The 13,150-nt window shown below is 51.6% G+C and overlaps 5 protein-coding genes across 5 annotated transcripts; 2 read left to right on the top strand and 3 right to left on the bottom strand.

Annotated features, from left to right (window-relative positions):
• The first annotated feature begins 207 nt into the window (after positions 1 to 207).
• Positions 208 to 2,036, top strand: VE01_08510 (uncharacterized protein). Its single transcript, XM_018277931.2, has 9 exons — positions 208 to 480; positions 548 to 785; positions 838 to 907; positions 964 to 1,000; positions 1,052 to 1,112; positions 1,167 to 1,584; positions 1,646 to 1,707; positions 1,777 to 1,872; positions 1,926 to 2,036. The coding sequence occupies exons 2-9, from the start codon at positions 576 to 578 to the stop codon at positions 1,929 to 1,931; spliced, it is 960 nt and encodes a 319-aa protein (XP_018127573.1). The 5' UTR covers positions 208 to 480; positions 548 to 575; the 3' UTR covers positions 1,932 to 2,036.
• Positions 1,859 to 4,403, bottom strand: VE01_08509 (uncharacterized protein). Its single transcript, XM_018277930.2, has 4 exons — positions 3,328 to 4,403; positions 2,845 to 3,238; positions 2,337 to 2,785; positions 1,859 to 2,273 (listed from the first exon to the last, which is right to left on the bottom strand). The coding sequence occupies exons 1-4, from the start codon at positions 3,828 to 3,830 to the stop codon at positions 2,129 to 2,131; spliced, it is 1,491 nt and encodes a 496-aa protein (XP_018127591.1). The 5' UTR covers positions 3,831 to 4,403; the 3' UTR covers positions 1,859 to 2,128.
• A 277-nt stretch (positions 4,404 to 4,680) lies between these two features.
• On the bottom strand, positions 4,681 to 7,377 carry VE01_08508 (uncharacterized protein). The gene is made up of 3 exons (XM_018277929.2): positions 6,442 to 7,377; positions 5,667 to 6,359; positions 4,681 to 5,615 (listed from the first exon to the last, which is right to left on the bottom strand). The coding sequence occupies exons 1-3, from the start codon at positions 6,610 to 6,612 to the stop codon at positions 4,869 to 4,871; spliced, it is 1,611 nt and encodes a 536-aa protein (XP_018127590.2). The 5' UTR covers positions 6,613 to 7,377; the 3' UTR covers positions 4,681 to 4,868.
• Positions 7,378 to 7,726: 349 nt separating this feature from the next.
• On the top strand, positions 7,727 to 9,500 carry VE01_08507 (uncharacterized protein). Its single transcript, XM_059463971.1, has 5 exons — positions 7,727 to 8,289; positions 8,343 to 8,413; positions 8,467 to 8,840; positions 8,889 to 8,953; positions 9,016 to 9,500. The coding sequence occupies exons 1-5, from the start codon at positions 8,103 to 8,105 to the stop codon at positions 9,348 to 9,350; spliced, it is 1,032 nt and encodes a 343-aa protein (XP_059319462.1). The 5' UTR covers positions 7,727 to 8,102; the 3' UTR covers positions 9,351 to 9,500.
• A 1,481-nt stretch (positions 9,501 to 10,981) lies between these two features.
• Positions 10,982 to 12,852, bottom strand: VE01_08506 (uncharacterized protein; the record flags this gene model as incomplete). Its single annotated transcript, XM_018277927.1, has 5 exons — positions 10,982 to 11,622; positions 11,673 to 11,998; positions 12,050 to 12,129; positions 12,190 to 12,537; positions 12,595 to 12,852. 5 exons carry the CDS (start codon positions 12,850 to 12,852, stop codon positions 10,982 to 10,984), a joined length of 1,653 nt encoding a protein of 550 aa, XP_018127611.1.
• Positions 12,853 to 13,150: the final 298 nt, after the last annotated feature.

The following is a 13,150-nucleotide window of genomic DNA, read 5'->3' as shown; positions in this document are numbered from 1 at the left end:
GAAGTGGGAAGTGTGGGCCTTGAGGCAGTGCAGGTAAAAGCAGCGACGGTCTCGAAGCGGCAATAAGGAAGCGGAAGGCTGACAACGGGGAACGGTTTTGGTGGTGGTCTTGGCGCAAAAGCGATGGCAGCTCACAGAGAATTGGGCATCCCGTCCGCTCGGCCATACACAAGCTTGCGTATGCGGATAATAGCCTCAATCGTGCCAATAGGCATAGCGCGGAATCAGGGGAGGGTAAGTGGGGTTGGCGGCTGGAGGCGAGGCAACGTGTTCGAGTCAATCTCGCGACTCGCGTCAATCCCGTAATCGTCGGAACCGACCCTATGAATGGATAGGGGCGGGGTAAGCAGAGAGCGAGTGGCGCCCACCGCCGCCACGTATTGTGTCGCCGGCCATAACGATGCCTGTGACTTGCGTTACGATATTACGACCAGCAGTTCATCAGTACGCGATTTGCACATCCTAACTCGGCCTCATCCAGTGTGTCCTACCCCATCCCGGTATTCTCTTATCTCTGAGAGGGAGCTGTGCTCATCAGAGTAACTAGAATATCCCACCTCAGTAACGCAAACACCATGCCTCGCAAGAAGGCCTTGCTGATTGGTATCAACTACTATGGTACCAAGCACCAACTGAACGGATGTATCAACGATGCTATGAACATTCGTGAATACCTTGTTCAGGACCATGGCTTTTCGCCTGCACAGAGCGACATGGTCATCTTGACTGATGCGCCCGAGAACAGGGGGACGCCGTTGGAGCCTAACGGTGCCAATATGATGGCCGTGAGATTCCCTTCTGCTGTGATAATTACCTAGGTTCTGACTACTCCTATAGGCTTTTCGATGGCTTGTCTCCGGTAACAATGCAGGAGACTCCGTTTTCTTATCCTACTCTGGACATGGATGTGGGTGAACCCTCATCCTATCTACGCGAGAACTCGTCGTTCTAACCTTTGCGCAGCCCAAGTTAAGGACCCTGATGGAGACCGAGAGTCTGGGTGAGTGAATCTATGCGATATATCGCAGAGTCAGTTCTGACAAAGTTGCAGTTTCGATGATACTATCTGTCCCCTAGACTTTGAATCTCATGGACAGTTAGACAGTGACACAGTATGTGTGCGCGATCGGATATGCCACACTAGCAAGAACTGACAAATATGCCAGCTCCACAAAGCCATTGTCTCGCCGATGAACCCCCGTACCCGTCTAACAGTTCTCTTCGACTGCTGCCACAGCGGTTCCGCCATCGAGCTTCCCTTCGTCTATCGCCCGAACTCAGCAGGACAGGTAAACCTCGTCGACAACGTGAAACAGGGTATCAGCCTTGCTACATCAGCTTTTAATCTCCTACATGGAGGATTCTCCGCTACGAAGATCAAGGACGCTCAAGCCCTCATTGGAGGCGCACAGTCTTTCTTTGCTTCCCTGCACCATCAAGGTGGAGGACCTACTAATGAGAATGGCCTAGGCGAGGAAAACTTTGTCGAGGATTGGAAGAATGAGGGGAAGGATATTTGGATGTTTAGTGGATGTGCTGATAATCAGACGTCGGCTGATACAAGCATTGCGGGGGCTGCGACAGGTACGTTGGCGTGTCTTGGCTGGCTTGGTGCGGGTTAGTAAGCGATACTAATGTGGGATAGGTGCCATGTCGTATGGATTCATCAAGACTATGAGGGAGAATCCGAATCAGAGTTATATTGAGGTATGCCCTATTTTCCTGAAATATACAATGGCCCTTGGCAAGTAGATGTCGTATCTGATGACTTTATAGGTCCTGCAAAATACCCGACAACTCTTGGCACAGAAATATCAACAGATCCCTCAATTATCTGTAGGCGGAGAATATGACCTACGCCAAAGAGTCTCTGTATGTATACATTAATTCCAATTTTATTAGGACGGTAAACTAATTGTGGCTAGCTTTGAAATATCTCCTTTTAAGTAGAGATGATGCACAGATTCAGAGTTGGTTTTATATACGCGATGTTTTGCAAAGCTAGATGCATTATGAAATAAAGCATATGCCCGCCCACACCTCTAAGTCTTGTCCACGCACAAACCACTCCTATATTCCCAGGCCAGCTCTAGCAAGGTCCAGCTAACGCCACGCGTTCTCCACACTCCTAATCCTTCCACGTCACAGTCTTAGTAACCAGAAACTCCTCCAGCCCCTCCTTCGCATTGAACCTCCCCCAGCCGCTATTCCTCACACCCCCATGCGGCAACACCGGCTCGTCATGCACCGTCATGCTATTAATATGCACAGCCCTATTCCCATTAGTATACACTCACTCACTCACTAACCCACACCCCCCGCAGGACAAAACTCACCCTGACTCCAGCTTCTTCGCAATTTTAAACCCCCTCCTCAAGTCCTCCGTGAACACAGCAGCCGACAGCCCATACCCCCCACTATTCGCGACCCGCACCGCCTCCTCATCAGACGACACCACCCTGCACGCCGCGAGCGACGCGAACGACTCCTCCAACCAGAGGGGATCCTCGTCGCCTGCGCCTCCGACGACGACAGGTGCAAGGCGGATGCTCGATGCCTTCCCCTCCGGTTCGGCGGCGTCGACGGAGCCGTGGATGAGGTGCGCGCCGGCGGCGAGGGAGGACGTGACGAGGGACTGGACACGTGCTTTTGAGGCTGCGGAGACCAGGGTAGGGGCGTCGGAGGGCGGGGCTGAAGAGAGCGCTGATTTGAGGGCTGCAAGGAAGGCGGGGGCGATGGCGGAGTGGAGGACGATGCGGTCGGTGGACATGCAGATTTGGCCGGACTGTGGGGGGCGGTGGTTAGCATTGTCACTTGATTAGGGAGAGGGGGGGGGGGGGGTACGTTTAAGAATGCCCCTGCGATGATGGATGGCACGGCGACGTCGAGATTAGCATCTTCGCACACAATCGCGCTGTTCTTCCCGCCTAGCTCCATCAGGCAGGGCTTCAGCTGCATCCCCGCTTCCTGTGCGACGCGGCGCCCGACCGACGTGCTACCTGTGAAGTTGATCTTGCGCACAGCAGGATGGGCAATCATGGCGTTGACGACGGCGGGCGCGTCGGCAGGACGACAAGAGACGATATTCAGACAGCCGGCGGGGAGGCCAGCGTCGGCGAATGCGCGGCCAATGGCCCAGTAGCAGCGCGGGGAGAGGTCGGACGATTTCAGGACTGTGGTGTTGCCGCCGGCGAGGGCGGTGGCGGCGGAGCGGATGCCGAAGACGTAGGGTGCGTTCCTGGAGGCGGGGGGTTAGCATGGGATCGATAGCGAACAAGGCGCCGAGGGGGCGTCAAGCGGGGGAAAGGAATATGGGGTCTGACTCACCAAGGAACTATGCCCAGGATGACACCCATGGGCTCCTTATACACGATAGCGCTCTGGCCCTCCTCTTCCACAGTTGGCAGGCTGCCGCAGACAGAGGTAATTCGCCCCGCGACATCACGAAGCATCTTGATAGCGAGTGGCACGACGAAGAACTGCGAGGTGCCTACGTCAGCCCCCATTTCCGTGCGCATGATCTCGGCATTTTCCTCGGTGCGCTCCTCGAGGAGGTTGGCGGCGCGGAGGAGGATGTCGCGCCGCGCGGTGGGTTTGGTCGCTGACCAGCCGGGGAAGGCGGCGGATGCAGCGTCTACGGCGCGGAGGGCGTCGGAGGGTGTGGCGGAGGTGCTGGTCCAGCAGGTGGTGTTGGTGTAGGGGCTTATTACGTCGAAGGTTGAGGGGCCGGTCTCTTCGATGCCGTTGATCCAGGAGGGGACGGTGATTTGCGGCGGGGCATCGCCTTTGGTGGTGTCATTTGATGCCGCGTCGGTGCTGGTGTGTGGCATGGCGTCGGTTTTGTTCTCACGAGAGTGTAGGTGTCTGAGGTTGAACTGGTATCTTCTTTTGTTACCCCGCTGGCCTTGGTTTGCGCTCAAGTATTGTGTTTTGGGTTCGAAGTGGCATCATCACCCTCCGATACCAAGGTGCCACCAAGGTCCACTTTCAAAACCATAGGGTTAGCTAAGCTGTAGCATTGAAGACTGCGTGTAACGTCTCCGCAGCTATCATAGTGTCATGTGAAAAAAAAGAAGGTTCAAAGCTCAGGTACACGTAGAGTAGTACTTGGCGGTCGGAGTGGCCCCGAGGCCGGTGCGGGCCTTCATCCCCTATGAGCCATTTAGCAAGAATACGGGAAATTTACGCATACATTCGCTCGACCCAGCCGTATGGCACGCTTCAAGGGGTGCTTGTAGATGCATGCATATATAATTTAAATTGTTTCGGAATCTGCAAACCACATCTATACGAATTAACTGTAAATCACCGACGGCAGTGACAGACTCATCGGTCCTAATGTTCGGTGCTTAATATGTCGTATATGCCCGCTGCGTGTAATATCTGGTTCACGGGCGCTTGTTATGGAAACGATGAACATGATCGGCTGCGTCACACGGTTATTCTAGACGCTGGACACGGACATAGACAGGGGAGGAAGGAGATACGGGGCAGGACAGGGGTTAGACTGGGATCGGACCGCCCAGAACGGGTTCTTCAGCGGATGTGAGCGCACCATCGATTTAACCTTGCTCGATTGACTAACATCAACGCTAATAGCTACATAGGAGGCATGGGAGTATAACGAAACGAAAAGGGGGGGGGGGGTGCATTTATCAGCGTATATTCTTGGAGGAGGTACGAGTGTGGGTATAGTATTGTGTCGAGCTGCATTTTCGCAACGGACGTTAAATACAAATAAGGAAATGGTTTATTACTACAATAGATACTAAATCCGGTATATGCAGCCTTTTTTACGTGGACCATTGGTAGATCCACCTCCCAAGCAATTTTTATAATGTCGCTGTTTCTGCAGAACCAACATCGCTTCACGCAGAACCATCCTCCTTCTCGCCGATAATCCTCTCCCCATCCTCCGTCGCCGCAATAGTCTCGCTAATATGCACCGTGAGCTTCCTCACCTCATGCCCCTTCAAGATCACCAAGACCATCAGCACATCCACCGCCAGCACAAAAAACGCACCCATACCCCACATCCAGCCAACGCCCACAGCCATCTGCCACTGTGTAATGATAAAGACGCTCATGAGCCCAAACGCAATACGGTACGAGTTGAGCGCGACGCTAGCCTCGACAGGTGTGCGCAAGAAGCACTCCACAATGTAGTTGTAACACACGGGCAGGACCAGCAGAGCAGCGAACCAAATAATAAAGCTCGCGAGCGCGAGAACCATGATGTGCAGGTGGAACTGTAAACCCGCGCCGTAGATCCCGAGACCGATGGGGAGCAGCAGCCCCGGCAGCAGGGCGTTGGCGAGGCGGTACTCCGGGTGCCAGACGCCGCCGCGGCGGCGCGCGACCCAGAGGGGGATGGCGTCGTTGAAGAAGTACCCGTAGGCCTGGGCGCCGAGGATGCCGATCCAAGCTGTCATGGTGAAGAAGGCGAGTTGGAGAGAGGAGAAGCCGTAGCCGCCGGCGATGACGGGGGGCATGAGGTAGATGGCGAGGGTGGAGGCTTGCATGATGGGCAGGCCGAGGGCGACGAAGACGAAGGTTCCGACGGAAAGGGTGATGGGGGCAATTGTGATTTGGAGGGGGACGATGGCGCGGCGTTTCTAGGGACTGTAAGTGGATGTGGGGGTTGGGTGAGTGAGGAAGGGACATACGAATTCAGCGAATCTTCCGGTGGGCTGGGTAGCTGAGCCGGGGAAGAAGGTCGCGACGCGGTTAGGGAGCCAGGACTTAGGCATTGGGGCGCGCCTTGGGACGCTGGGATCGCGGCTGAAGGTGGTGTCCTCGACGAAGAGGAAGACCAGGATAATGGCTCCTCCAACAGGCCCTAGGGTCCACCAGAAGACGTATTCCCATGGCTTGGACTCGGCGATAAAGCCACCCAGAGTGCCACCACCGACGACGGCAAAGATGATCAGCACCTCGAAGATGGCAAAGGCCTTCCCGCGCTGGTGCAGAAAGAACATGTCCATGATGTATCCCGTCCCCATGATAGCGGGGATGACGCCGAACAAGCCACAGATGAGGCGCGAGATGGTGAATGGGATGAAGTCATCAGGGCCTGTCATGTTCGCCGCCCAGATCTGGCACGCGAATGTGCCGACGAGACTCCAGAGGATGACCGAACTGCGGCCGATGAGACCGGCAAACGGCGTAAACAAGAACGGACCAGCCATCCACCCGGCGAGCGCGGCGGCGACGGTGTTGAGGAGGTCGGCTTGCGTCTTTCCGTATGTCGGGATCTGGAGGACGAAGGTGAGCTGGTTGGAGTTCGGCGACATTTGGCCCGCGAAGCCGGCGAGACAGATACATGCGAAAATAATGATCTTCTTCCGTATAGGCCAGTTCTGTGTCCGAGTTCAATATACATATTTTTAATGCTTCACGCGCAGGCGATTGGAAGCCCGTGGGTCCCAGTGTCTCACTTACCAGCGGGTCATCCTCATCGTCGCTTGGCTGCGGGATGAGAACGACGTTTTTGCTGCTCCTCTTCTGCATAATATCGGGGGAGGCGTGAAGTTTCTCTGGCGACGGCGGCATGTTGTCGTCGGACGCAGAGACGTTGTCCTGTGTGAGAGAAGACATGGTGGCACCTGTCATGGAAGCCGGGTAAAGACAAAAGAACGACGAAAAAAGGAATGTGCCAATTAAACAGAAATCAAAGCTGTACTACAGCGAGGTAACACAGTTTTTAGGAAAAGAGCAGAAGGAATGTAGAAGGATCGCAGAATGGGTTCTTGTAGAATATGCTTCAACTCAACTTGTGACGGCCCGGGGACCGACACCACGGGGGGACCGGTTTTAGGGTAGCGATTGGGGTTAATTTCTCACCCCTACCGACCATGCTGTAACTTGTAGAATGGATGGCCAGTCTCGGCGTCGCATGTGCATCGTGTCTGTTGGATATCCGCGGAAGCGATGCAGATACAGGGCGCAGTGAGTGTGTCGCCGACAAGAGAAGGGATCGCTAATGAGACAGCTGGGGTCCCTGGTTAGTAAGGAACATGCCAACAAGCCATATAGAGTCCGTGTACACCACTCACACCACGCTAAATGCTGGCACATTGTCTTCAGTGGCGTTTGACCATCATCCTTGCTGAGAGTCCCCGGGAGATGCAGGGGACTCGAGATGGAAGGTTGCATTCCCAGCCGTCCAGATCCACTCAGTTGCATCGACGCGAAGGCCGTTCTCAGGCGTTTAGAGTTTGCCGAAGGAGGAAAATAGCTGGAAATTGCCAAATCCTCCTCGTTCCCCTGAATGGTACAGAGTTAAAACCCCACCGAAGACACTGCCGTCTCTCGTAAACTTCATAATATGACAGCATAATATAATAGCTTCAGCCAGCAGTCATTAACAGATTTTATTTTCATAGTTGTTGTACCTAGATACAGTAGTAGCAGGCCGCCACAATATATACTCTTAGCATAGGGCCTAGGTAGGCTCTGTGCACGGAATAGCGTCCGTTCACTAATAGCGACGGCGTTTCCTAGTGTCGCGATGGCCCGATTCCCGATTCCCCGATAACCACACTTCATCTCAGCTTGTACCTCGCTACGCTGATGTTACGCTGATCGCCGCGCCGCTACGGTCCAAATATGTGCTACGTGCACACCCTTCCAAAATAATACGTGGACGCCAACCAATATGATACCCTGAGACTAGCTATACAACTAGCTATACAAGTTCGTATTGCTTCACCAATCCCAGCACATGCTACGATGCAGCTCACATGCATTCGATATATCTACAGCAAACACTATGTACATCCATGTCGATCTATCGTCCGACTGTTAGCCTGATTGGTAGATCAACCCGAATCTGATTGCCGATCCTTTAGGACCAGTTCCCTCATCCGCCCGTCCAGTCTTCCTGCCTGTTGTCCCCTGTGAGACCGCGGCCGACCATGCCAGCCACGCCGCCCTCGCACTCGCACTCTCCATCCTGGCTCCCAATGGAGTATTACAAGACTGTTCCCATCCCTTTGCACGGCGCCCGCCCGCCATCACTTTCATGTCGCCCTCAGCTGTTCCACCCTGTCCGGCCAAAATCGATGATCAGATCGCTTTTTTTGCCCTAACCACCCGCCACAATGGCGCCCAGTGAGAGGGGATGGAAGATGATCATTATCGTCACGGTGCTAGTCGGTCTTGCCACAATCGCTACCATCCTTCGCGTTTTCGCTAGGCTCAAGCGCCGGGTCAAGATTGAGATAGATGACTACCTCTGTTTTACGGCGCTGTTTCTACTATATGGGATGCTTGTGCAGTTGATTTTCTGTGAGATCATGTCCCTGTGCAAACTCAGCTATCAGCTAACATAAAAAACAAAGGGTGCGCCATCGGCGGTAACGGGACTCATTTTTCAGAGCTCTCTCCTGAAACTCTCATTATATTCGGCAAGGTCCAACACCCCCCCTCTACCCCCAAATTTTCCAGCCCCTAACACATCCCCAGATCTTCATCGCGAACCAATTCACCTACTTCGCCCTCTGCCCCGTCCTCAAAATCTCCATCATCTGCTTCTACCGCCGCATTTTCTCGGGCGCGACCTTTCACCGCATCTCCGCCCTCATAAACTGGCTCATCGGCCTTTGGGCCGCCGCCATCTTCCTCACATGTGCACTTCAGTGCCGACCTCTACGGGGCTATTGGGACAAGTCTGTCCCCGCCGTGTGTATCGACGGAACCACCTACTTCATCGTTAACCAGACCTTCAACGTCATCATGGACTTTGTCATCCTCGGCCTGCCCCTGCCCATCATCTGGCGCCTCAAGCGCTCGTGGCAGGATAAGCTCGCGCTCAGCTGCGTCTTCGCCCTCGGCGGCTTGTGCGTTCCTTCTCTACTCAGAATCGAAACCCAGCTAACCACCTCCAGTGTCTGCTTCGCAAGCGTCTACCGCATCGTCGTCCTCTTCTATATCGAACCTGCCGACACTACATGTAACCCCCCCCTTCCTCTTTTCCAATTCCCAGCTTGCATGGTTGTGCTAACCCCGCCGCAGATACCGTCTACCAAGCCACCCTCTGGACACACATCGAGCCTTCCGTCGGCATGATCTGCGCCTGTCTCCCGACAATCCGCGGCCTCTTCACCTTCTCGTCGTGGCGCGCAGGGACGCTCGGCTCACAGGGCTCAAAAGGTGTCGGGTACGGGACGGGCTCGAAGTCGCAGGGCACACGCCGGAAGTCTGGGAGTCAGTTGGGGAACTCGGTGTATATTAAGATGAATGAGAGGGTGGAGAGGGAGGAGAAGGATCTTGGGATGGATGAGGAGGAATCTAGGGATGGGAGAATCAGGGTCAGGACGGATATTAAAATTGTGAGAGGGGTGGTATAGAGGTGTGTTATATATATAAAAAGGTGTTTATCTTAATAAGTAGCAGCGGTATATAGACTTTGGAGCTATTGCAACTAGGTGTTAGTACAATACAATCTGTATAGAAGGATACGCTTAGAACCGAAATACACATATAAGCTTCATTCTTAAATAAAAAATCAGCTAACATCATAAATGGGCCTCTTTTTAATTCAAAAATCATAAATAGGCCTCTTTTTATATATGTTCCGGCCGAACCACCAACTATTCTGGTTGGCCAACTGGCCGGTCAGTTGGCCAACTGGCCGGCCGAACCACCAACTTTTAGGTTGGCGGTTCGGCCGGCCCAACCACCAACTCGAGGTAGCTTCTTGGTGTACTTTCTATATAAAGTTACTTATTCCAAAGGTACTTACTATACACACTCATTTCTACATAAATTAGTAGGTTAAAGGCAGCTTTTAGAAGTACCTTCTACCACCTAATGAAATATAGTCATAACTATGACTTTTTTACTTCTAAATAGCATAGGAGTAGTTACAATTACAGTATATACGTAGGAATCATAATTATTAACTATTGTAGTATTGTATAGAAGAAATTTAGAATAAGTAACTTTATATAGAAATTACACCAAGAAGCTACCTCGAGTTGGTGGTTCGGCCGGCCAGTTGGCCAACTGACCGGCCAGTTGGCCAACCAGCAGAGTTGGTGGTTGGGCCGGAACATATATAATATCATAAGTAGGCCTCTTTTTAATACAATATCAGGAATGGGCCTCTTTTTTTCTTATCGCTCACCGCCTACATCATATTATGCGAGTGAAAACTCTAACTACCTCTACTTACATTTTACATATATTTAAGTATTCCTACCCTTATATTACTATATCCTTACTAGTATAATGTCTACTCTAGTAATAGGTGATGTTTTCCCTTTAATGAAAGAAGCTAAGCTATCTATTATAGCTACTCTTCAAGACAACGGGCAATCGTACTAGACTAAGACCTTAAAGTTAATGAGATTTGTCTTAAAATGCAAGACTATTAAAGACTAAGAAGAAGGGGAGGAAGATATACTAAGCTAAGGTTTTAGCCTAGTGTATTACTTCGGTTTAGGGTGTAAGAACCTAAACCTTTAGGGTTTTAGGGGTTTCCCCTAGGCCTATAAATAGCGTACGTAGGCCTGTAGTTTAGTGAGTAATTTAATTGATTATATTATCCTATATACTATATTCTACTGTGGAGCCTCTGTTCCGCTGCCTAAAGAAGAGTAATTACGGTGACTAGAGACCCTCATACGATTTTGCGTAAAGTCCTCTGTATTCCGCAATTACCCCTAACACAAAGTCAGCTAATGCATAGTTATATAACTGGCAGAATAATCAGCCACGTGCACGATAAGAAAAAAAGAGGCCTATTCCTGATATTGTATTAAAAAGAGGCCTACTTATGACATTATATATAAAAAGAGGCCTATTTATGATTTTTTGAATTAAAAAGAGCCCCATTTATGATATTAGCTGATAAAAACTAAAACGTCGATGAATTATATATCCCCTTTATATCCTTAACCCCCTATTAGAGAATATATCGGGTATTGAGTGTAGTCTCATCATTTCCATCTCTACCACAAGAGGAGAAATAGTCCAATCACTGCTCCATCACCACCGCCAGGTCCTTCCAGAACTCACACCTCTCCACCTGGTCCCGGGGCACCACTTCCATTTCCGTAGCATTAGTCTCGAACCTCAGCCTCCTCCCTCCATCCCTCCCATCCCCAAACTCGCCCCATCGCGGCGCGCTCGCAAACCGGTACGTATTCGGATCCAGGGCCCTCACAAAACTAATCCAGTAGTTCATGACCACGGGGACGATATTTCTATTGACGGTGGTGATGCCGGACTGGATGTCAGCCGCTGGAGTCTCGCCTACGTTACCTGGTCCGAAAACAGCTTGTGTCTCGATGGTGTGCACGACGCCTAGCCCGGCGTCGTCGTAATTGGTGCTGTTGACGTTGTATCGGTAGTTCCAGACTTTGTTAGGGGAGACGTGAGTCGCAAAGGAGTTGCAGATGAAGTTTCCTGGGCAGATGAAGGTGGACTCGCCGTAGGCGGCTGATGCGGAGGGGAAATAGGGGTTGTGTTTGGGAAGGGGTGACATGAGTGGGTATTGGGCGTTTATGGCATCGGTATCATTGGCAGATAGACGGGGGTAGTTTCTCGTCATAAATGTAGCAACATCAGCTAGAGATGCGGCGTTGTCAGCAAATGATGTGCCCTCATCAGTATCATCTTGAAGAGAGGTTAGCATTAACAACAGTGCGAGAGGGACCGAGACAAACCTCCAACCATAATGGGCACTTTAACAAACTTCCCTTGCTCAAGCAGTTTGTAAGGGTAGTCTTGGAGGAAATCTCCGTCGATAGTAGGAGTCCAGTACCAATTAGGGGATTTCGATTGTCCAGGATATGGCCTCCCCTTGTTTGCTGCCTGCAGGGTTGTCGTGTTTTGCGATCTGAGGCATTCCAATTCATCAGCTGAACCAGCACATGACGCATCACTGACGAACTGGTCAAACTGCCACTCGAGTTCAGAGACTTTGGGCGAAGTAGGGAGGAAGACGGACTCCCCAATAGCCCCAATGAAGAGATCGTCATTCCGACCACCACTGCACGATATTAGCAGGGATAAACCGGAATACTACCTATAGAATACTCACTATGCTAGCAAATGCAAAGCTACGGATCCAGCTCCTGCAGATGCTCCATGAATGACTACATGATCCGGGTCACCTCCAAACTGCCACAGTGTGTTAGCATTTGGGAGATTATATCTCGAAATCGTGTAGAAAAAACATACCTGCTGGATATACTTCTTCACCCAGCGGAACAGCAGTTGTTGGTCAAGCAAGCCCGCATTGAGATCCCCATTCGCCCTTATTTTCTCACTAGCTAGGAAACCAAACGCCGCAACCCTGTAATTAAACATGACAACGACGACATTTTGGCCTGACTGTTCAACCACGGTTGAACCGTTGTATCGCCCGTTTGAATCACTCGCATACCCTCCTCCCTGGATGTATATCCAAACAGGGAGTTTTGACGTAATAGTAGCCGACGCAGGGGTCCAAACGTTGGCGAAAAGACAGTCTTCGGATTGTAAAGTAGAGGGTAACTGGACGCCATTTCCTAGGCAGACGGTTTGAAGCTATAGATTGCTTAGTATGATAATTATATAGGAAGACGATGGTTTTAAGGTATTTACAGTCTTGGCTTCCTGTATCCCTGTCGTTGCAGCAGGCTCCTGTGGGGCTCGGAATCTCAAGTTGCCCAGCGGAGGTGCTGCAAATCGCATCCCCAGGTACTGGTCAACCTCTGAGCTCAAAGTTGTTCCTTCGTATTGGGAATAGCCTAGATCAACGACTGGCGCCGCATTCGACACAGTCAGGATAGGCGTCGCAGCGGCACCTGCCAAAAGGCGAGATACCGCTGTGACAAGCAAGAAGCAATGAGACAAAGACATTGCCATGGACGGTAAGGGAGGCGATGATTTTGTCCATTTTGTCTGCTGATACTTGAGGGTAATATAGAACTGCCATGCCCTCTCCGCTCGCCCGTTAAGACATGTCTAATATGTAACGTAACGTTACGTGATTATATCTGGAGGGGAGAGGAAAGAAAGCATAGTTATAACGTAGGTAGTGGCGTCATGAGGCGATCTACCCCTATATTAGGCACAGACATGCACCTGCCAAGGACAAGGAAACTAACTTTAAATCCTGGAACCCCGCATTCCCCGCTGTCCCGACTCCTATAACTCG

The sequence above is a fragment of the Pseudogymnoascus verrucosus genome (genome assembly GCF_001662655.1).
Source record: "Pseudogymnoascus verrucosus strain UAMH 10579 unplaced genomic scaffold scaffold_44, whole genome shotgun sequence".
In the NCBI taxonomy this organism is placed as follows: Eukaryota; Fungi; Ascomycota; class Leotiomycetes; order Thelebolales; family Thelebolaceae; genus Pseudogymnoascus; species Pseudogymnoascus verrucosus.
This window is presented reverse-complemented; position numbering and strand designations above follow the sequence as displayed.

Coding starts and splice junctions, on each gene's coding strand:
- VE01_08510 (XM_018277931.2), top strand. CDS start 576: ATGCCTCGCAAGAAGGCCTTGCTGATTGGTATCAACTACTATGGTACC. Junction 1,585..1,645: donor CATTGCGGGGGCTGCGACAG/GTACGTTGGCGT, acceptor AATGTGGGATAG/GTGCCATGTCGTATGGATTC. Junction 1,708..1,776: donor CGAATCAGAGTTATATTGAG/GTATGCCCTATT, acceptor ATGACTTTATAG/GTCCTGCAAAATACCCGACA.
- VE01_08509 (XM_018277930.2), bottom strand. CDS start 3,830: ATGCCACACACCAGCACCGACGCGGCATCAAATGACACCACCAAAGGC. Junction 3,239..3,327: donor ATCCTGGGCATAGTTCCTTG/GTGAGTCAGACC, acceptor CCCCGCCTCCAG/GAACGCACCCTACGTCTTCG. Junction 2,786..2,844: donor TCGCAGGGGCATTCTTAAAC/GTACCCCCCCCC, acceptor CGCCCCCCACAG/TCCGGCCAAATCTGCATGTC.
- VE01_08508 (XM_018277929.2), bottom strand. CDS start 6,612: ATGACAGGTGCCACCATGTCTTCTCTCACACAGGACAACGTCTCTGCG. Junction 6,360..6,441: donor ACGATGAGGATGACCCGCTG/GTAAGTGAGACA, acceptor ACTCGGACACAG/AACTGGCCTATACGGAAGAA. Junction 5,616..5,666: donor CCGGAAGATTCGCTGAATTC/GTATGTCCCTTC, acceptor TACAGTCCCTAG/AAACGCCGCGCCATCGTCCC.
- VE01_08507 (XM_059463971.1), top strand. CDS start 8,103: ATGGCGCCCAGTGAGAGGGGATGGAAGATGATCATTATCGTCACGGTG. Junction 8,290..8,342: donor GCTTGTGCAGTTGATTTTCT/GTGAGATCATGT, acceptor TAAAAAACAAAG/GGTGCGCCATCGGCGGTAAC. Junction 8,841..8,888: donor GTCTTCGCCCTCGGCGGCTT/GTGCGTTCCTTC, acceptor AACCACCTCCAG/TGTCTGCTTCGCAAGCGTCT.